The sequence below is a fragment of the Rhamphochromis sp. 'chilingali' genome (assembly GCF_963969265.1).
Source record: "Rhamphochromis sp. 'chilingali' genome assembly, chromosome: 6".
In the NCBI taxonomy this organism is placed as follows: domain Eukaryota; kingdom Metazoa; phylum Chordata; class Actinopteri; order Cichliformes; family Cichlidae; genus Rhamphochromis; species Rhamphochromis sp. 'chilingali'.
The window spans coordinates 14859049-14880411 of NC_137933.1; the positions used below are offsets into that span (position 1 = coordinate 14859049).

At 41.7% G+C, this 21363-nt stretch overlaps 2 protein-coding genes across 3 annotated transcripts; one reads left to right on the forward strand and one right to left on the reverse strand.

Annotated features, from left to right (window-relative positions):
- Nucleotides 1-620: 620 nt before the first annotated feature.
- Nucleotides 621-7843, forward strand: LOC308398165 (uncharacterized protein). The gene is made up of 7 exons (XM_080884631.1): nt 621-2044; nt 2475-2690; nt 4178-4373; nt 4486-4701; nt 4806-4948; nt 5813-5948; nt 7007-7843. The coding sequence occupies exons 1-7, from the start codon at nt 831-833 to the stop codon at nt 7193-7195; spliced, it is 2310 nt and encodes a 769-aa protein (XP_080740757.1). The 5' UTR covers nt 621-830; the 3' UTR covers nt 7196-7843.
- Nucleotides 7553-19613, reverse strand: usp8 (ubiquitin specific peptidase 8). Of its 2 annotated transcripts, none has more exons than XM_080884630.1 (19): nt 19529-19613; nt 18676-18852; nt 18376-18520; nt 18183-18268; nt 17927-18068; nt 17025-17067; nt 16763-16934; nt 16416-16578; nt 16172-16313; nt 15704-15990; nt 15136-15609; nt 14404-14478; nt 13966-14264; nt 13330-13551; nt 13031-13241; nt 11326-11562; nt 10977-11119; nt 10721-10853; nt 7553-9008 (listed from the first exon to the last, which is right to left on the reverse strand). In XM_080884630.1, exons 2-19 carry the CDS (start codon nt 18777-18779, stop codon nt 8850-8852), a joined length of 3237 nt encoding a protein of 1078 aa, XP_080740756.1. In that variant the 5' UTR covers nt 18780-18852; nt 19529-19613; the 3' UTR covers nt 7553-8849. The 2 variants fall into 2 exon arrangements, with proteins under 2 accessions (XP_080740756.1, XP_080740755.1); XM_080884629.1 differs by having other exon boundaries at nt 7554-9008; nt 19507-19613.
- Nucleotides 19614-21363: the final 1750 nt, after the last annotated feature.

The window sequence follows — 21363 nt, forward strand, 5'->3', positions numbered from 1 at the left end:
AGAGGGCATTGAATTTGGACTTTGAACTGTAGTTTCAAAGGTTTTACAACATTTCCTACTGATAAAGATAAGATAAGATAAGATAACTCTTTATTGTCATTGCACAGTCATACATAGTACAGTAGTACAATGAAATTGGAAAAACTGTCCTACGTCGGCACTACATATAACACAACACGACACGATATGACACATCACAACGTAACAAACAACACAACACAGTATATTAACTTAGTATAAAAAAGAAGAATAAGTGTATGTGTATTGCACATATGACCTCAATCACTGCCATTCAAACTACACCAAAGTAATTAAGTAATAGATAAACAATAACAATTACAGAAAAGTTCCTGTTTTGTTTTGAAAACACACAGTTTAACGTCCCTGGTAGGTTCCCATAAGCCGCACTGGTTCACCACAGAGCACCATCTAGTGGAGACTCTGAAGAACTGCATGTAGCTCAAACGATACCCGACAGATACACAGTAAACACATTCTCCGTGAGTTAGTTCTTCTTAGTGTTTTGCTAAATGACAAGTTAAATCCTGGAGTCACGCGCACCACAAGCCAGAAGCGCGTCACGAGCGCTGTGTTTACGTTGCCAGGACACAGTTGTCTGGCTACTGCGGATCCCAGGTGATTTACCTAAAAGCGGATTCTCCTGAGCGCTGGATTCACCTGAGGATCAGATGAACATGAACAGCACACACAGTTTTCCGGATAGCACACAGGATATTAAAAATACCGCCGTCTGAGGCTATCTCCTCCTTTTGCTCCCAAACAAATACATATTTTGAGATGGCTTTTTCTTAGCGCGCACAGGTTGAACGATGAAGGCCAAAGCTCTGTCAGTGAAGGAGTGCGCCTGGATGTCCGAGGACTGCCACCTGGTGGACATACCGCGTGAAGCTACCCAGAGGGACACCCTTTGCTTACCGAATATCTTCCAAAAGTCCAAAAAGGTGAAGCCTCTGACAAAGACTCGGCCCAGCCCCAATTGCCAGGTTTACTACACAGCCAGGGAGCTTCTGCTGGAGGTGCTGGACAGAGAAGCGATCCGGGAGCTGATCAGGAGAGCTGCCGGTGTGAAGGCAGGGCCAAATCGGCAGTCACACTGCCAGAGCAGGGAGCAGAGCACAGATGTGTCTGAGGAGGGGTATGCTGATGCAGTGACGTGGTTTTCTGTGGTCCTGCAGAGCGGCCTGTCTTTGGGGGAGAACTGCAACTTTGGGCATGATCTAAATGTGAAACTAAACGGATGGCAGGGCGTGCTAAAGAGAAACAGCATCCAGGCCGACCTGCTGTCTCTGACCAGACTGGAGGATGGAGAAAAGCTGGAAGTCCTCTCTGCTTTCTGTGGCCACATAACCCAGCGCTACCAGGCCCTCCATACGCCGGGGCCAAACCTGGCTGTAAAGAAATACAGACTGTCCTCTCAGCAGGAGCACTACTCTGTTTATCTCGCTCTCCTCTGTGACCCAAGCTCGGGGTTCATCTGTAACATGTATCTGTACTGTCCAGAGCAGCTCCAGAGGCAGAGTAAGAAATCTGTTGTCGAGCAGGTGGTCAGACACCTGCTGAGACCTTTCTGCAACCACAGGTGTGTGGTTCAGCTGGATAGCTCTGCCTGGATGGAGGAAAGGCTCACACACATCTTGTCTAGATTAGGGTTCACCATTCATTTTGTTCCCGCTGTTAAGAGGCCACCATCTTCACCACCTGAGGGCTCCATGATGTCTGAACTCATTGCCCACCTGCAGGGTTGGACAGGACCTGCCCTCGTTCCCCTGTCTGATCCAAAAGGAACAGGGGTGGATGTATTCCTCCCAGGCCTTTGGGTGACGCTGCATGTGATCTGCATCAACACATTTGTGCTCCACACTCTGCAGAGCCAGAGCTCAGGAAAGAAGGTCAACCTGACACAGTTCACCAGGACTCTGGCCTCTCAGCTGGCCATGAACAGCAGCACCGCCGTGCCCGTTCTGCCACGACTGAACAGCAGCTCATACCAAGAGAAAAATGTCTCAAATATTTGTAAGCAAAGGTTAGTCCCGCTTTTTGTCACAGATCTTCTGCAACGTCTTATGGCTGCTGCAATGTTTGATGAATGAAATAAGCCAAACAGAAAAAAACGAAATTCTGAAAACTTTATATTTAGCTTAGTATTTAATTTATAAGTGTGTGTTTTAGATCTTTGATCCCCACACTTATCACTGAGCCTTGAGCACCCATAACCCGATTCTGACTTTGTCTTCCTTCCTTGCTCATCACCCCACATAACCTGCCATAGAGCCTTACTGCTACTTGTAGCTGATTTTTAATTTCCTGTGTTATCTATCCCACCACTTGACACACCACATTCTAATGTGATAACCAGGGTTTTTAATATTGTGACCTTTTAATGTGAAGATTTGAACAAATAAATCCTGTCATTGATATATTTGATATTTTTGCTTGACTAAATTTTCCTGCAGGACAAACACCAACATCTGTGGTCAGGTGACGGTGAAAGGAAAACACAGGTGCAGCTCTGCAGTGAGGCTGCAGAACAACTGGAACAGACCAGGAGTGTGTGGGTTAGACAATTCTGGCAACTCTTGCTACTTAAATGCAGTGTTACAGTGCCTGTGCTCCACCGTGCCCCTCGTAGAGCACCTCCTGGATCAGGAAACACGCAGAGAACTGGAAAAGTAAGACTGAGCATGTCTAAGGATCTTGGAAAGAAAAGCGTCTGGACTTCTTTAAGTTGCTTGAAGACGTTTCACCTCTCATCCAAGAAGCTTCTTCAGTTCTAAGGTCAAATGGTGGAGAGTCTCAGATTTAAACCCAGTGGGAGTTTCCCCCGAAAGAGGGACAAAGGATCCCCTGATGATCCTCTACCTAATCACATGAGCCAAGGTGTGAAAACGGGTGTGGGTCACAATCAGCCAGAGTTTCGGGTGAGCTCATTGTGAAATCTGGCCCCACCCTATCATGCGATTTCCTGAGGTCAGATGTCCCAGGATGTGAGTGGGCGTTAAGGCGTCTGGGAAGGGAACTCAAAACTGGATTATAGATGGCAGACGGTGTCGTAAACCACCGCCTCTGTTCAAAGATGGTCGCTCACAGTGGACATAAATGGCTTCTTTCACTCCTCTTTCAAACCATCTGTCCTCTCTGTCCAAAATGTGAACATTGGCATCCTCAAAAGAGTGACCTTTGTCCTTTAGATGCAGATGGACAGCTGAGTCTTGTCCTGTGGAGGTGGCTCTTCTGTGTTGTGCCATGCGCTTGTGAAGTGGCTGTTTGGTCTCTCCAGTGTAGAGGTCTGGGCATTCCTCGCTGCACTGTACAGCATACACCACATTGTTAAGTTTGTGTTTTGGCGTTTTTTCTTTCGGATGAACCAGTTTTTGTCTGAGTGTGTTGCTGGGTCTGAAGTACACTGGGATGTCGTGCTTGGAGAAAACTCTCCTGAGTTTTTCTGATACACCGGCTACATAAGGGACATACATGTAAAGGAAGCACTCAAAACATGTGGTTATCCTATTTGGGTGTTTATAAAGTCAGCAAAGAGACACAGAAAAGAAGATCAGACACCAGCGAGGGAGGATAAGAAAGACAGACGCAACAACATTGAGGAGTGAAAGAAGCCATTTATGTCCACTGTGAGCGACCGTCTTTGAACAGAGGCGGTGGTTTACGACACCAACTGTCTGCCATCTATAATCCAGTTTTGAGATCCCTTCCCAGACGCCTTAACGCCCACTCACATCCTGGGCCATCTGACCTCAGGAAATCGCATGATAGGGTGGGGCCAGATTTCACAATGAGCTCACCCGAAACCCTGGCTGATTGTGACCCACACCCGTTTTCACACCTTGGCTCATGTGATTAGGTAGAGGATCATCAGGAGGTCCTTTTGTCCCTCTTTGGGGGGAAACTCCCACTGGGTTTAAATCTGGGACTCTCCACCATTTGACCTTAGAACTGAAGAAGTTCTTGGATGAGAGGTGAAACGTCTTCAAGCAACTTAAAGAAGTCCAGACGCTTTTCTTTGCAAGCTCCTTTGACTACCATGACCTGGATGACTGAGAACCTTCACAGACTAAGACTGAGCATCTTCGTTTTATTCTCGGACTCACCTGAGGGTTGGCAGTCATGTTTTTTTCCAGTAGTTTAACCTCTTTTCATGCAGGTCCAAGTGCCTTGTCGCTGAGGTGTTTGTCCGCCTGCTAGAGGAGATGTGGCTGGGGACGAACTCCAGCTGTGCCCCCGTAGAGGCCAGGTCGGTGCTGTGCTCCATCTTTCCCCAGTTCAACAACTACTCCCAGCAGGACGCCCAGGAACTGCTCCTCTTTCTCCTTAACACGCTACACGACGACCTGAAAAAGGTGCAGAGACACCTGCGCATCTGCACCATCACATAGCCTGTTCCTCTCTGTAATATAAACCTACGGAAACCATAACTGAGTGTGTTTTTGTGCGTATGTGATTGTTTACAAGGTTGCAAAGGACCAGATGCACTGTTCAATACGACAGCAAAGGCAAGAACACAATAGGTACTGCACCACTGAAAGCACCATTGTGTCACAGCTGTTTGAGGGCCAGCTGAGCTACATAACCCTCTGCATGCACTGCGATCAGCAGGCGTACAGCACACAAACGTTTACTGTGCTGTCACTTCCGATTCCTGCCGGCATCCTTAAGTGCTCCATTCAGGCAGGTTTTTTTAAACACCATTCAGACTGTTTGCATTTGATATACTGACGGTCTCATCCCTGCAGTTCTGTGCTTGTCTTTTATTCTCGTTTCATGTTGTGCAGGACTGTCTGTCGCTGTTCTTCGAGCAGACTGTCCTAACTGGGGGAGAGCAGCTGCTGTGTTCAGTGTGCAGGATGAGGAGAGAAACGGCGGTCATCACTAGTTTGGACAAACCTCCAGAGATCCTCATGTTACACCTAAAACGGTGAGAAGGAATGGATCGTCATCTCTTAAGATACTTTATTTACAGAGTATATGTTCAGTCGATAAAATCTTTAAATTTTATGAATGGATGTGTAACATTTAGCAGAGCATAATCTCACTTTAAGGTCCACTCAGGAGTGTAGCTGCTCTGAGATCTTTGATCTTTAGAAGGAGATGAACTTCAGCAGGGTGCTGTTTGAAAGCAATTAAAGGACTTAGTCGATGTTGCCTAGATTCAGTGTTGATCGTGAAAACGGCAGTGCACAAAACTTTCACATTCACGTCACATGATACAATTAATATCATCATGACCAAAATTGAGCAAAACCAAGAAGGCTTTATAGGCTTGAGGGGGGAAAAAACAGATGCTTAAATAAATCGGTTCTTCCCCATGTACAATTTTCTAGATCCGCCACTGCTCTGGAGACATTCATTTTTTTAGTGACCAATTTCAGTCTGTTTTTGGTCTATTTGAATTACAGCAACAAAGGTCATGACAGTAACAGAGAAGCAACAATATGCATTTGAATAATTCAAGGACTGAGTTTGTTAAATTATTAGACAATAAAGACTCAAAAAATTAATTAACTGATTTCCAATAATGGTCTTTTTGCTTGTAAGTACAAAAACACGAATAGCGCCATTTATCAGTATTGAGTAACCGACCTTTGCTACAAATAACATGTATTCATGCATGCATTAATTCAGCAGGCATCATGAATACTTAATACTCGTTATGCATTCTATTATGAAGTGTTTCTGCTTCCAAATACCCCGGAGATACAGGAAGGCTAAGATAAATCAATAACCCCCACTGTTTTTTAAGAGTCAGTGTTTCAAACTAAACTTATTTCCTCTGCCGCAGGTTTGGCTGTAAGGGGAAGAAGCAGGTGAAACTGAGGACTAATGTCGCGTTCCCCATGAAGCTCGACTTGACCCCATTTCTGTCGAGCTCAGTGCATAATGTCTCAGATTCTTCATACCATCTTTATGCTGTTGTGGTGAGTGAACATGAAGAAGATCGTAATATGAATTTGTGAGGTCATGTTTGTGTTTTGCCGAAAGATATTTGAGCGCACTGCAAACATCCACACTCGTAGATTCAAAGACTTGGGGATGCATGACTGCCGAGACCGCGAAGGCTCAGGGCTGTAAATGAAATGCATGACGCCACTTTGGCAGTCAGGGGTATGTCTAGAAGGGGGGCATGGGGTGGCAACAGCCCCTTCTGAAAGATGACTGCCCTCGGCCCTTGAGGACAGTCATCTTTGGCAGGTTGGACTAGAGTACTGTTAATCTTACAGTCCCCAACACTGTTATATAAGAGCATGAATACTACCAGTAGGAATGTAACGGAGTACATTTACTCCAGTGATTTACTGAGACTTATTTGGACGTGTTGTTGCTTTCTTCTGTTACTCCACTATATTTTGGATGCAATTACTGTATTTATACTATTTATTTTGCAGCTTTTTAAATCTTTGGTTATTAATTTCCTGATAAATTACATTATTATATAATTAAAATAATCAACAGCTGCAATATTAAAGAGACCATTTTAAAATTCCTAGGAACACCCCTGGTGCCAGACTTTTTCTTAGGCAGGGGCGCAAAACTCATTTTTCATCCTGGGCCAATTTGATCTTATGTGGGCTGGAGCAGTGAACCAATCCCCCTTCTAACAGTGTAAAGTAGTTTAATAATTTAATGTGAGATAACTCAGTATGAGGAAAATGAAGTGCAGCTTCAATAAACTGTCCCAGTTTTAATACGTGATAAAGAAATGCTGCTGCAGTTAATGAAACAAACCCAACTTTTTTGGGCTTAAATAATAAAACACAAATCTGTAACATTACAGAAAAACTTTTGGCATTGCCACAATGTGCTTTGCATCATTTTAAGATCACCCAGGCAACACAAAGGGTTTAATGTTTAGGACTTGGCACCTGTTATGTAATTAAAACTGTAATATTTACATGAAATGACAAACTGTGTGGAAAACCATGGAGTTTTCACCACATCTGTTTTTTTAATGTATTCATTTCATATTTTTTAACAGAACCACACAGGTCATCTGAACATGGGTCACTATACGGCTCTGTGCCACAACGCCTCAGCCCAGACCTGGCACTTGTTTGACGACTCGCTTGTCAGAGAGGTACAGGACACCCTGGTGCAATCTCCCAACGCCTACATGCTGCTCTACAGCCGCAAGCCTTTCCAGAAGCCAAAGATCCAAGGACTGTGAGCTTTGCAAATAGAAGACCAAAATCAGTTTCCCTCTTGAAAATGTTTCTTATCATCTGCATTTGGTTCAACATCTCTGCTGCTCTTTGTACTGTTAGCATCTCCATAACAATTAGAAATAAATTGTGAGTTCAGTGTTAATGTATAATGTTTAACTATCACACTATCTCCAAACCACAGGAAGACAGGGACATCAGGTTGATAAGGGCTTTATGACAGTACTTAATACATGCTGAAGATATCTTGGAACATTTGTTCACAAACACACACAGAAACTAATTTGAAGCAGTTTTAATAAATAGACATATGAGTTGTTTGAGATTAATATAATCGTTATATCTGAAACACTTTCAGAACATTGAGGGGGGGGGGGAGTACAAGTGAAAAGAAAATAGCACATGATCTCATGCGAGGCAATAAAAACAGTCAGGAAGTTCAGAGTCTAATCCTACCCCTTAAGAGCTCTGGTCCATTCTAAAAAAATAATCAGCTTACTTTGTGCTTGCCCTTGTCAGTCGGCTGGTCAGTCAGGCAGAGTGCGTTGACCCTATCACACTCGTGTAAGTGGCTAAGGTCAATTTCTCACGTCTTCACATTCTCCAGCTCAATACTAAACATTAAAGTAATTCCTGAAAAAAAAAAAAAGAAATCTAACCAAGCCTCAAACAAATAAAGACCAAAAATCACTAGTATGAACCAAACAGGATGTCAATCTATCCTGATACATTTGCCTCTAAATAGTGTTTGAGTATAATCATGTAAAGAGTAAGTATGTTTAACTGACAATAACCTTTACAGAAGACTGTAGGGTTTCCTTTCATTAGCTGAACCGAGCAAGACAGAGAAGATATCAGCATCAGTTTAAAGCATTCTGAGTAGAGCGCTGAAATCGGCTGTTAAACATGTTCTACATAAACAACTTAATGTGATTGCATAAGTGGATAAGTGCAAGAATGTGGCTAATATGAACAAGCAAAACTCCGTCCTTTACCTCAGGAAGAATGCTAAAAATCAGTCACAGTCTCTTCAACACCCCTCGTTAATAAACAAGAGAAGGCTCTACAGGTAAACCCCTAAAACATATGGTTTGCCTTTATGAATATGGAGATAATATAATGGCTGCTACTTTCACGAAAAAAATAATAATAATTTGGTCACTTAACAGATAAATATTTTGCCCTAAAGTATTTACATTTGTAATGTGCAACATCAGCGTAGGTAGGTACCTAACTGTTAATCCTGTGTATGCACAGTACAAGAAAGCTGAAAATCAGTTCTGCGATAGCGCTGTCCACACCGAGTGTGAAAGAAATGCGAGTGAAGAGCGTCTGGACCAGCGGTCAGCCCTACAGCACAACTATGGTAGAGAAGTCAGATTTAAAGGAGGATCCATTTAGTCTCTAGATGATCAGTAACGTGAACAGATGGCATATTTTAAACAGCTATGGCTCCTCTAGTAGCTGAAGCGTTGCACAGTGTGCCTGCACCGTTCTCCTTTCTGGGACAGACGAGATCTCATGGCCACTCGCTCGAGTAACTCCCCGACAAGTTAACTGCAGCTTTGTGCACCAGGTCCTCAGAGCTGTGATTCTAAAAAGAAAAAAGCATTGCTGCTCTGGTGTATTAGTGTGCCTCCTTTATGTCCCACAGCACCATCACAGGGTGGAGTAAAACAGGATATAGGCTGCAGAGGACTTGACGGAGGAGGTGGAAATGTCAGACACCTCATGGTCGTCGAACTTGTACCAGCGCTGTTTGGCGGCATTCTTACAGTAGGCTGTGTAATGGCCACCATCTAAACCCCCATAGTGGTTCTGGTAGTGGAAAAGCAGACGACAATCAACTGTTACTTAAGCATTACAGGCTGCTGTTTTCAATGTTTTAAACCAGGTTTTTTCTTTCCAATCTTGCCTGTATAAATATTTTACTATCCTGTCTTGCTGTTTAGGGACCAAACACATTTATGTACCAAAGCTACTGAGCCAGTACAGCTCTTGTGTTGCCTATTTGCCAAAAGACTGGCTGTAGTCCCCAAGCAGATCCAACTCATTGTTTTATCATTTAGACAATTGTTGATGTTACTTTGATAAACTGTACATTCAACATTATGCACTCCACACTGTATATAAATGCCACTTGTTTTGCACATATTCAACTCTGTATATTTTATATATTTTATTATTATTATTATTTTATTTTATTTTTTTACTATTTAATTTGTAAAAATGTGTATACACACACACACACACACACGTAGGAAAATATTTAGTATACACATCCAGAAATGCATACACTATTATATATTGTACATATATTTATTAGTTTCAGGTTGGCCATTCTTGTATTTTGCTCGTTTGTGTTGTTGTGTTTGCACATCTCTGTTGCTTGTGGGGCTCGCACACAAGAATTTCACTCGCATGTGCTGTGCCAGTGTGCCTGCACATGTGATGTGACAATAAAAAGTGATTTGATTTGATTTGACATCCACCTTGCTCCCTACATTTGTTATATTTGGGAAACCAAACAACTCATTTAAAAAAAAAAAAAAAAAAAAAAAAAAAAGTGTTCTTAGAAAGCCCAGGTTTTCACAGATTGATCATACAAAACTAAATGGCCCATGCTAGATCTATCGATTTAACGTTTACTGAAGCCTGAGTGGGACCAAAGATATTGCACCATGTCAAAATAATTGTAAAAATTCACCAGTTTTGTTCAGTAAGCAGACCTTAAACTTTGCATGTAGCAGTTTGTAATCATTGCTCATCTGCTGATCTTACCACAGATGATACCATATACAACTTGAGATTTTGACTATGAAGATATCAGAATTGGTATATATAAATAATTTGGTCATTCAGCCAGACCTTTAACGAATCCTGTGTCTGTCAGTAGAAGCAGCTATACCGAGACCAAACTACATACAAACACTTCTTTCTCACCAAAATAGAGAAATGGTATCATGGTGGTACCTGCTGAATTTACTGCCCAGGTCACAGGACCCGTTGGCATTATGCCTCAACTTAATACAGTTCAGGAAATCATATTTATATAGATCGGCTCAGAGGGTTCCTGAGCAGACTGTTATTTCAGAATAAAATGTTTATGTTAAAATTTTGTTTAGTGCATAAATTTAAAAATATTGGCAAAGGCCAGTGATTTGACCTTGAGGTCAAGGTTACTGAGATTGAAAGTGATCAAAGATTTTTAGTAGACACCACAATGGTATCAGTTTGAAAACCCTAGGTGACTTACTTCTCAAGTTATTGCAGGTGCAAAGATGTTCAGAATATGTGACCTCTGACATTTAGTTTGAGGTCACTGAGATTAGAAGAGATTTTTTTGTACATGTTCCCATGTTATCAATTTGAAGCTACTGCTCACTACTCACAGCTACATTCTCGAGTTATTGCATTCACAAATTTAGGTGTCCATGAAGCCCGCCTGCCTGGCGGGGTGACAACAATACTTCATCAATCTTTTACACCAGAGCAGTAAAAACAGCAGCAGTCATTTCAGTTTCACTTACAGACACTCCGTAAAGGTTGTATCTCTTCAGGCTCTGTTTGGGTCCAATGACGTACTGGGCCAGGTCCAGACTATCTAAAGGGAAGTCTACAGATGTCTGCAGTTTCTGCTTCCATCTACCCTCATAGGAGAACCTGCAGGAAGAACCCCCACAACAGGAAATAATGTTAATGTCAAAAATAGCACTCCTGTAAAGCTTATAAAGTGAGGAGTGAAAATAGACAGATAAAAACTGTTTTACTGCTTTGATTACAGACCGTTTCAAGTGCACCAGGAGGATGGGTGGGACCTTCCAGATCTCCAGTTTCTTGGTGGAGTCTCTGTGGGCTTTGCAGTGTCTGCAGAACACCTTGTTGTTGTCAGTCAGCTTCTCTTCCTTGGAGAATAGCCTCAGACAGTCCTACCCGGAAGTAGAAAAATCACTAATTATTAACCATAGTTATGCATTTAATCAAGAGTAATATGATCTACACAACCACAATACATTTAATTGGCTAGTTTGTCCGAATGAATTCAGAGAAACAAATGCTGTCACGATGTGAATATGTTAGATAACAATATGTGTGCTTGACACGAGAGCAAAAACATGCTTTGATATGCCCTGACCTGTAGGGAGCACTTGCTGGTGGAGGCCAGAGGCAGCGACAGGTACATGAAGGTCTCAAATGTCCGTGACTTGCGATGGCAAGTCAGACATTGCACAGTGGACTTGAACTGCCCCTGGAACAGTGCTACGATGATGGACTCGTTCAGAAGCTTGTGTTTGCCCCAGGCCAGGTCAGCACCCGTTTGATCATCCAGATGGTCATTTTCTTCTTCCTTGTACCGCTTCCTGTTGTCCGCCTGACCAGAAGTGAAAGAAAATAATTTAAAATGACACAAGCCCAAATTAACGGCTAGAGACACCTGCCTTTGTGATTCAATTAAAAATCAATGAATAATGGCAGATGTTCACTATACCACCTATCGATATCACGTTGCAGGGAGAAGTGAAAACTCACTAAAAACTACATGAAGAATTTTCAAGCCATAATCTCTGTATTCATCTCTCGAGTATTGTTCAGCTTATTAGCATGCAGTTCAGCCAGTTCACTCTCAGTATGACAGGCAGGAAGATATGGCAGGTTAACACTTGCTAATTAATACCTTATTAATTAGTATGATTTACAAAAAAAAAAAAAAAAAAATCAATTATCCCAGAGAGACAGAGTGGACTGGGACTGGGCCAGCATGATGGCACACAGGTCAGAAGATCACACAAAAGGGACATGATGAGATGGCGTGCGTGATGACAAATGCACATCACCAGCTGCTACAATCGAATCGGCATCCTATGCTCAAAAAGAAAATGGGTTGATGTACTTCTGCAACTTAACCCCAGGTGGAGACAATTGTCACTGTATCACTCAGCTGATACTCTAACAGTATAAATAAAAGACCTTCAATAGGAAAAATAACTCAGAAAAAAAAAACCCTACTACCTTTGTGGTTATAGTAAGTTTAAAAATATAAAATACTGGTGACTCCTCAGCCTCCTAGTAGACACACCTAGGGTATCAATTTCAAAAAGTCATTGCAGTCACAAGATTTTCAGAAATACAGTTATCAGAAGTACTCTAACCTTGAGGTCAAGGTCATTGAGATTCAAATGTATCCAAGATTATTAGTACATACACATACAGCATCATTTTTAAGGTCTTACATCACCTCGTTCTCGATCTATTGCTTCACAAATGTAGGTGACCACAATATCAGCCTCTTACAGCTGAGTTGTAAAAAAAACATACAATCACACAATTGCTTTGTCGTCATCCCCCCCCCCCCGATCTAAATGCACATGAAGCCAGTAAAAACAAAATAAACGAAAGGAAAGACATCTGTTGATACAGGCAATGAGCATGTCTTGGGTCAACATGCACAGAGGTTCTGACAGAGCATCAGACCAGACAGATGCAGACACGTCACACGCACACTGCTGCAGGAGGACCAAAGACACACAGCTATTTACTTACTCTCTAATTTGCCATCAAAATGAAACCCAGTGAAAAAAACAGAAAGAAGGAAAATGATAAAAAAGACTAGGACTTCATTGTTAACAGGCAAGTGTGCAACAACATACAGGGATACTAAAAGGAAACCTGAGAAAGCTGTGGTTCAACAGAATAAAGGATGCACTGTTAATTTAGTCAATATTTAAATAAGAGTGAGAATATTTAGATGTTAATGGTTCTCTTTTCATGTAACCATTGTAAGACTTTGTTTATGCCTCACTGGTGGCTGTGGAATACCCCTTATTAAGTTTTCACACTACCTTGTTGAGGTCCTCATGAAGCCCATCCATGAGGAACAGCAGCAGCTCCTGGGAGTCTTGCTGGTCATAACCAGCAAACTGCTCATTGATCTTGCCTATGGTGATCTTGAAGTCACGTGGACTGATGCACTTGTACAGACCAGCCCACAAGGCCTTCATGATTACACCAAACTCCTCGGCCACCTCCCCTTTGTGGCCAAGAATATTGTGCCTGAAAGAGAACAGAGGCTCCGGTGTTATACATTCCCCCGCATACAGACCTCATTATGACCAGCAATTCCACTTATCTCGGATCTAACCTGTTTATATCCTCTAGGTAGCAATTGTTGTTGAAGTATTCAGCCAAGGCAGGAGTGTTGCAAAGAGACTGTAAGATTGAGTTCATATAACATGTGTTGCCCAGGTTACGAAGGCCAGTCAGTGATGCGCCCAAACCCCCAAATGTGGGATTGAGGTTGCGAATTTTGGCTGCTGAAGGACGCGCAATCTCCACTTTAGAATAGACTTTGGCAGGTGCAGGTCTGAAAGAGAAAAGAGTAAAATAAGAGAGCCAGACTAGTTACTACAGATGAATCATCAAAGGAAGTACCACAGTGTAATATATACAAAGAATACAGGTCATACATACCATTGTTGCTTTAACAGCACAAAAAGCATAATATTTAATTGTAAAACAGGTTCAAACTAAACATGAACAGTCACTGAAATTACTACCTTATCACACATTTTCTGCTCATTTAACTAAACAGCCTGAGGAAATACTATCAAAAGCTACTCTTCTATCCACACAAACACAATCTGAATCACCTTTATGACACTCCAACACATCATCTTCATACCAGAAGAAGTATTTTGCAGGCTTCTATTGTCCTTTATAATATGCAGCTATTATCTGTTCACTTAAAACATATTTATAGGTGCACAGCGTGTCTTACTTGGTTTCTCTGTTGATTGTGGGTATGACAGCAGTAGCGGTCGGGGCAGTGGCCTTTTTCTGTGCCTCCTCTCTCAGGTCCTGACTGATGTCAGGGGAAGAGTAGGAGCGTTTCAGTTTAGACTGCTCCTGCTCTTGTTCACGGTTTGTGTCTGGCTCAGCTGGTCGTGGTGTTTTCTGTTTGACTGTTGGTGGTGTCGATGGTGGGGTCTGGGGAACAGTGACTTCAGGAGGGTACAGGTGGACACGATTGGTTGGCGAATGGTAGTATCGGTAGGTCCCCGTCACTGTGTCAAGGAACTAGCCAAGAAAATTAAGCGCAAGAAAAGAAAAGCATTTGGTAAAATTTAACCATAAACCTTTAAACTTTTTTTCCTTTGAACTTTCACCCTCAGTTATTTCAAATGAATCACTTATTTCAGGTTTGGTTATCTGGTACCTTCATCCAACCATCAGGAAGACCCGGTACACTCCTACCCATCTCTTCACTCCTTGCTCGGGTCAGAGGCTCCCTCTGTGAAGACACACACACACAAACACACTTTATTTAATAAGATCATACAAAAAAATTATTGTAAAGGCTTTCACAGTCACAGCAGGGCTGTGAGAGTCACAGTCTCTCACAGCCCTGCGGAAATCTAACAAACGCATTAAGTTTGACAGACAACACTAACCCCAAGTGTCCAGGACTTCAAATTTAATAAAGGACAAACTACAATTGTTTAGCAGTGGCTTCACTTCTCTATCAAACTGTTCCTCCATTTTGACAGTGACAGGTTAAACTGAAGGAAGCGATCAGCCTAAACAGGACTAGTTAGTAAAAATGGGGGGGTTAGAATCTAAAGTTTCAACCTACACATGCCACCTTTATATGAGGAGCATTACACTATTTGAAGTTTTATCTTTACAAATAATTGTTATTTGGGCTCTAATTGTTATACTTTAGCTCTAGGAGCCAAACTAGGTTCTAATCCTTTAACTCATTAAAACAGTTTAGTGGATTGTGTGTTTAAAAAAAAAAAAAGTACATTGTTTAGGATGTGCAATTATGACGAAGAATTTTTAACATCTTCTTTTAACCAATGATTTAAGACACTAGGACCTTGTGGGATGACCTTAAACTTTCATTTGTTTGTGACAGTAATTATCTCTGACAGAGAAGAGGACTCACCTTAATCTCACTAACAATATGGTTGGGAGCCGGGGAATCCAGAGACATACTCTTAGAGGGTGTGTCAGAGTTCTGCTCTTTTCCTCTCCTGTCTTTTTCATCCCATGCTTTGTTTATTTTATTTTCCTCATCTTCTGCTTTTTGCCTTTCCAGTTTCTTCTTCTCCTGATGTCTTCTCTCCTCCTCTTCCTTCTTTCTCTTCTCACTTTCTTCCTTTTCTAGCCTTTCTTTCGACTCCTGTTTCTCCTCCTCTAAACGACGCTGCTGCATGCGTTTCTCCTGCTCCTGCTTTGCTTTCTCCATCAATGCCACTGCTTCGGAGTGTATCTGACTTTGTTCTTCTTTAGAAAGAGAAGCATTAGGAGCAAAGGGTGGTTTAACTGAACGGTCTGGGACAACTGGGCCATTCTGGGTAGAATCCTTTGCTGACCCGTTTTGGCTGGGCTTAGGTTCAGGTTTCTTGGTACGGTCAAACTGGGACAGGAGAAGAGTCATGTTTAGACACATTTGGAGTCCTTTAATGCTTTGCATTCTCTAAAGGTTTAACAGTTATCAGGGCAAACAATACCTGAGGGAATGCTTTGGGTGTTGCAGGTGACTGGCTGGATGTGCTTGCAGCAGGGGCCTTCTTACCCAAGTCCTGACCTGAATTTGTGGAGCCGGTGACAGAGAAATCAACACTGTCGGGCAACCTATCAGCGACTATGGAAGTTTTAGATGTTGGAGGTTCTGCTGGTGTGATCCCATTCACCAGCACAGGAGCTGATGGTTCCTGAGGCTCAAGTGAAACTTCAGGCTCGGGTGGAGGTGGGGTTGGAGGTTTTGGTTCCTCAAGGGATGGGTAGCTAAAGTTCACTGTTGAAAACATCAAAGAAAATGTCTACATGTAAGACAAGAGTCCAGTCACAATTAGGAAGTAAGTGAGTAATACAAAATTATATAAAGTATATTGTGGTTTTTATTTTCTATCTCATAAAATGAGAAAACATAGCATTAAAGGGCCATTTTTTAAATAAACTGTACTACTCATACTCACACTGAGGAAGGGTGTTGGTAATGGTCTGTCGAGGTGGTCTAATTTTAGCATTGGTCGTATACATGGGGTAAAACAACAGCCAGTTCTCATAGCCACCCTCCAGCACCAGCGGCTCACTACGCAGGATGGTGATGCTGTCCCACTGTGCAGTTATCAAACACAACATTGTAATTTTACATGAAAACACAGGTATTGATATTTACAAGCTACTGCATAAAGTCAACCACCGGCCAGACACAGTTACCTTAAAAAGAGCATCTTTGAGGCTCTGCAAGGTGGTCCCCAGTTTAAGGTCAGTGACAGAACTGAACCAATCCAAGAGGATGACATAATCTACAAATCCCCGCCGTTTCCAGTGCTCTTTGGACTCTTCTGGCAGCTTTGCCTCAATCTGATTCACAGTGATTCTGAAAAGTCAAAACATTTCATTATCCACAGGTTGACCAAACCCCCCCCCCCCCAAAAAAAAAACACAGACACAAAAACAAACTGAAGGTAGAAAGATCAGTCCATTCATATTATTATTTGATAATGAATCACACATGGTGTGTTAGAACAAACTTCAATCAAGTTTGAAGCTTCGCTTCTCACCCTGGGCTAATGGCCTCCTCAGGCACGCTGATGCAGGTTTGAGCCGGGACCTGAATGTGAGACTCCTCAAAATCTCGATGGCTGCGTGCATCCATAACAATTATTGCGATAGTCTGGTCCTTCATCATGTTGAAAAGTTTCTCAGCCGTGATCCCACCAGCAGGCAGCGCAGCTGTCAGACAAAATTCATAACTCAGCACTAATAAATCAACTAAATTCAAAGATAAAAACAAAGTGACTGCTTTGAGGTTTTCCACTTTACCTTTTGAGGTTGCATTCTTCAGTTCATTCTGTTCAGCTTTCACCTGCGACACACATCCACAAAGACTCATCTCATTAGCATGTTGACATAAACTGGATTTTTCCCCTTATACTAAAGGTACAAAAAAGAATCATTACGATTTCAATACAGGCATTCAAATATTAATTAAGCTACGGGTGTTTGCATTATTATTATTATTATTAAAATCCACTGTAATGCCCAGTAGGGCAAAGAAAACATTCGAAGTCTTTATATCTCACTTTATTTTTCAAAGGCACAGAAATGCTGTGTGCAGTAAATATCTCAATACCTGTAACCACCTGCAAAATTCAACTCTTATACTGTGCTTTAGTTTAGATCCTTTTGGGAGGGTTATTGATCGATGCAGTTTTTATGTAAGCGTAAATTTGGTAAACTATCGGAAAGTTACATATAAGACAGTAAAATACTCTTTTTGATTTGCAACATATTTCTAAAAAAAGTTGGGATAGTGGCAGATTCACCACTTTCTTGCATCACATTTCATGTTTAAAAAACTAATAAGAACTGAGGAGATCAGCTACTGTGGGAAAGTGCTTTCCAGTCACTATCTGAGTTCAGCTTCATACAGTTCAGAGTCTTCTTTGGCCTGTTTTGTTGTCCAAGTGTTTTCAATGGGGGACAGGTCTTGAATGCAGGCAGACCAGTTTGACAAACTCTATTATCTGAGTATTCCTTTTGTGATGTGTGCAGAATGTCCAGAAGGTGACACATCTATGTCATCTGGATGGAAGAATAATCCATTGCAAAGCCTATATATCTTACGTAAATGGGGCCCTCAAAAATAATTCCAAAACCAGCAATATACTTTGCAAAGAGTATACACACTGGCAGCAGTGTGTATACTCATTTCAAACCTTCACCTTTTTGCTGTCCTTCCTGTTTGTGAATGACGTTTTTGGAGAGCCCCGATCGCCATCTTTTTCTGTCATTTCCTCCCTCCTCTTCTTCTCCTCTTGTCTCTCCTTTTCCTCTAGTTTTTTTCTCACCTCTACCTCTTCGTACCTGTTCAAAATAGGTAGGAAATAAAGATCAGTTAAGTGAAACAAAATCAATATCCTATTTTACAGTGTCTGAATTAAGAAAGTGAGCATAATCATGACAGCTGAAACCTCTAACCTGAGTTTAAGACTTTCAGACAGCTTTTCAGCTTCTTCAATGGCTTTCTTAAAGCTGTTTGTCCCAAGCATAGTCACGTAATACTCCTGTGCACATCAGAGAACACTTCAAGTAAATAATCTGCCTTCATGTGAAAAAAACATTAGGTTAGCAATACAAAAAGAATGAACAAACTTATAAATATTAGGTATACCGGTTGCTGCTTGAACTCTGGTCTCTTCTTGATGATGTCATATACTGTCAAATACTTCATGTACAGTACATAAGCTTTCTCCTCATCTCTGTCCAGACGGCACTCCTCTGCCGCCTTGAATATTTTGCAGGCACTCTGGACATAACTACAAACACGAAAAAAGTATATGTAAGTTAAAGATTTTCATCTCCACATGACTGCAATGTGCTTCAGTCACAGAAGCCAGAAAATTGAGATCAGTGACAAATGTCTTTTTATTAGGTAATAATTTCTGCCCAAAAAAAAATATAGTAACATTACTTTCTAGTGCTTGTCTTGTCTGGCTTAATTTCAGCTTTTTTATTGAGGTCCCCCAGAGAGGTGGACAAATACAGCTCTTTGACCCCGGTGGAAACTGCAGGCATCTTGGCGAATGTGTTGAGTCAGAGGTCACTGGCAGGCAAAAGGGTCAGTGGTGTAGACAAGCTCCGAACATCTCTAGATAAATGTTTGTGAAAGAGAAAAACACAAACACACGCCGTTTATACTAGAACAGCTGTTCTAGTTTCATAGAACAGTTCAATCTGCAAAAGAACATTTAAGCCACGGTTAGCAAAAACGTCTCAAAAAGTTTTCCCGTGCCGTCGGCGGTTGTGTAGTATTTAGAAATGTCTAGAATTAGGACAGGCTAAGCCGAAACGATGACACTTCGCAGATAAATCACTTATTGGCTATGACACGGCGCTTGGCTGTAGTCAACAGACCCAGGGCATGTCAACACTGACGACAACAACATAGTTTTCTCGCTAATGTTAGCCGCTAACCACTACTCGGCTGGATGCTTTTACGAAGCAGCTAAAGGTCAACTAAACTGACAGCATTCGGTTTAAACCTTAAACCTACTACTTGGCTGATAAAAAACCTATTTAGCCCCTTAAATGTGCACCTGGCGTTGTTACCTTCCTCGTTAGCCTGCTAGCTACGTCAGTTAGCAAGCTGCGCTTGGAGCGCACGTAGTTAAGCGTTAAGGTTAGCTTATGAGAACTATTTCCCTACAACAGAGACAGTCGAGTACATAACACCCCCCATATCACTGAGGTCTATATTACTGTCTGACAGTTTGACAATATACATTTAGTTTTAAAAAAATACCTCTTTATGATCCGTTGCTTACATTTTAGCCACTTTTTGACAGCTGATTCTGATTTCTTGTTCCGCTTCCTCCTTTTTTTCCCCAACCCGTTCTCTTCTTCTTCTTCAGCTAATTCTTAGACGTTGGCATCCTTACTATCACACTACCGCCACCTTCTGGAGTCATTTTTTTCTTTCCTGATACCCGTTTCCCACATCTTTGCTGCCAAACCACATATTTTGTGATGACTCCTGTATTTTATCTGTATTGCTCTGTGACTTTTAAGTGCACGTACTTACATTGTTCACTACTATAGTTTATAGCGCTACTCTTCAACTGCTGTAGATATATTCATAGCACTCTGTAGATCTGTTTACCACAAATTGGTACATATGTGCATATGTAGCATATCTGTATATTAGTTCATATTACATCTGTATATCTGCCCGTCTGTATAGCAATATAGAATATCTGTATTCTATACACCTCATCTGTATGTCTGTACATATGTATACATCAGTACATCTATACATTTGTCCGCAGTACATCTGTATATTTGCTCTCTGTATAGTTATATAAACATCTGTATACTTCATTTATTTGTACATAATCTGTACATAACTATTCCCACCTTTCATGCTACCCTTATCTGTATATAATCTGCTCTTAATGCACTTAATGCACCTTGCACTTCTGATTAGATGCAAACTATATTTTGTTACCCTGTATTTATACATGTTTAATGACAATAAAGTTGAATCCTATCCTACCCTACTGCCATAACTCTGTATAGTTAAAACAGTTTTATTCTGCCCAGTGATTAATATGTTTTTGGTTCTTTTGTTTATATATAGAGCCGTGTGAAAAAGTGCACTTCAGACCCAGCCACGCCGTCAGACAAAAACTGGTTTGTCCCAATGACAAAACTCCCAAACAGAAACGAAACCACGTAGTATTTGTTTGCAGTGCAGCAGGAGTACTCAGACCTCTACATTCTAGAAACTACAGCTACTCCACCTCAGCAGGATGAGACTCAGCTCACTCTTTTGAGGATGCCAGTGTTCACATTTTGGACAGACAGGACAGATGGTTTGAAAGAGGAGTGAAAGAGGCCGTCTATGTCTACTGTGCACCACCATCTTTGACTACAGGGGGTGGTTAATGATACCAACTGTATGTAACCTACTGTGCAGATTTGAGAACCCTTCCCAGGCACCTTAACACCCACTCAAGCCTTGTGTCAGTTAATCTCAATGAGTCACATGATGGTTTCACCCAAAACCTCTGCTGATAATGATCCACACCCCTTTTCACACTTTGGTTTGTTCGATGAGGCACGTGATCACTAGTGGGTCAACAGCCCTCTTAAGGGACAACTCCCACTAAGGTTTAAATACCTGGGACTCCCCACCATTTGGTTTTAGAACTGAAAAAGCTTCTCAGTTGAAAGGCGAAAGGGCTCGAAGAGACTTAATAAAGTCCAGTCTCTTTTCTTTTTAAGATCCATTACCTGGATGACTGAGAAGCTACACTGACATATTCTGAGGAGTACCATCCCAGTAAATTCACTCAAGGTCAGATCATGCAATGCACAGACAAACCAAGGGCTACATGTCAGGTTCCATTGGCTTGTTAAATGTTGAAAGCTGCTTCTCTCTAAAAAAGGACACAGCAGTAAGGATTAGGTTCACAAAGTTGCATCAGGACAAACCTTTGGACAGACAAAAACAAAGTTGAGATGTTTGCCCATAATGTACAACACCACAAGCACCTCATACCAACTGTCAGTGTAGCGGTAGAAAGGTGATTATTTGGACTTACTTTCAGCCACAGGACATGGGCATGTTGCATTCACTAATCAATCATGAACTCCATAT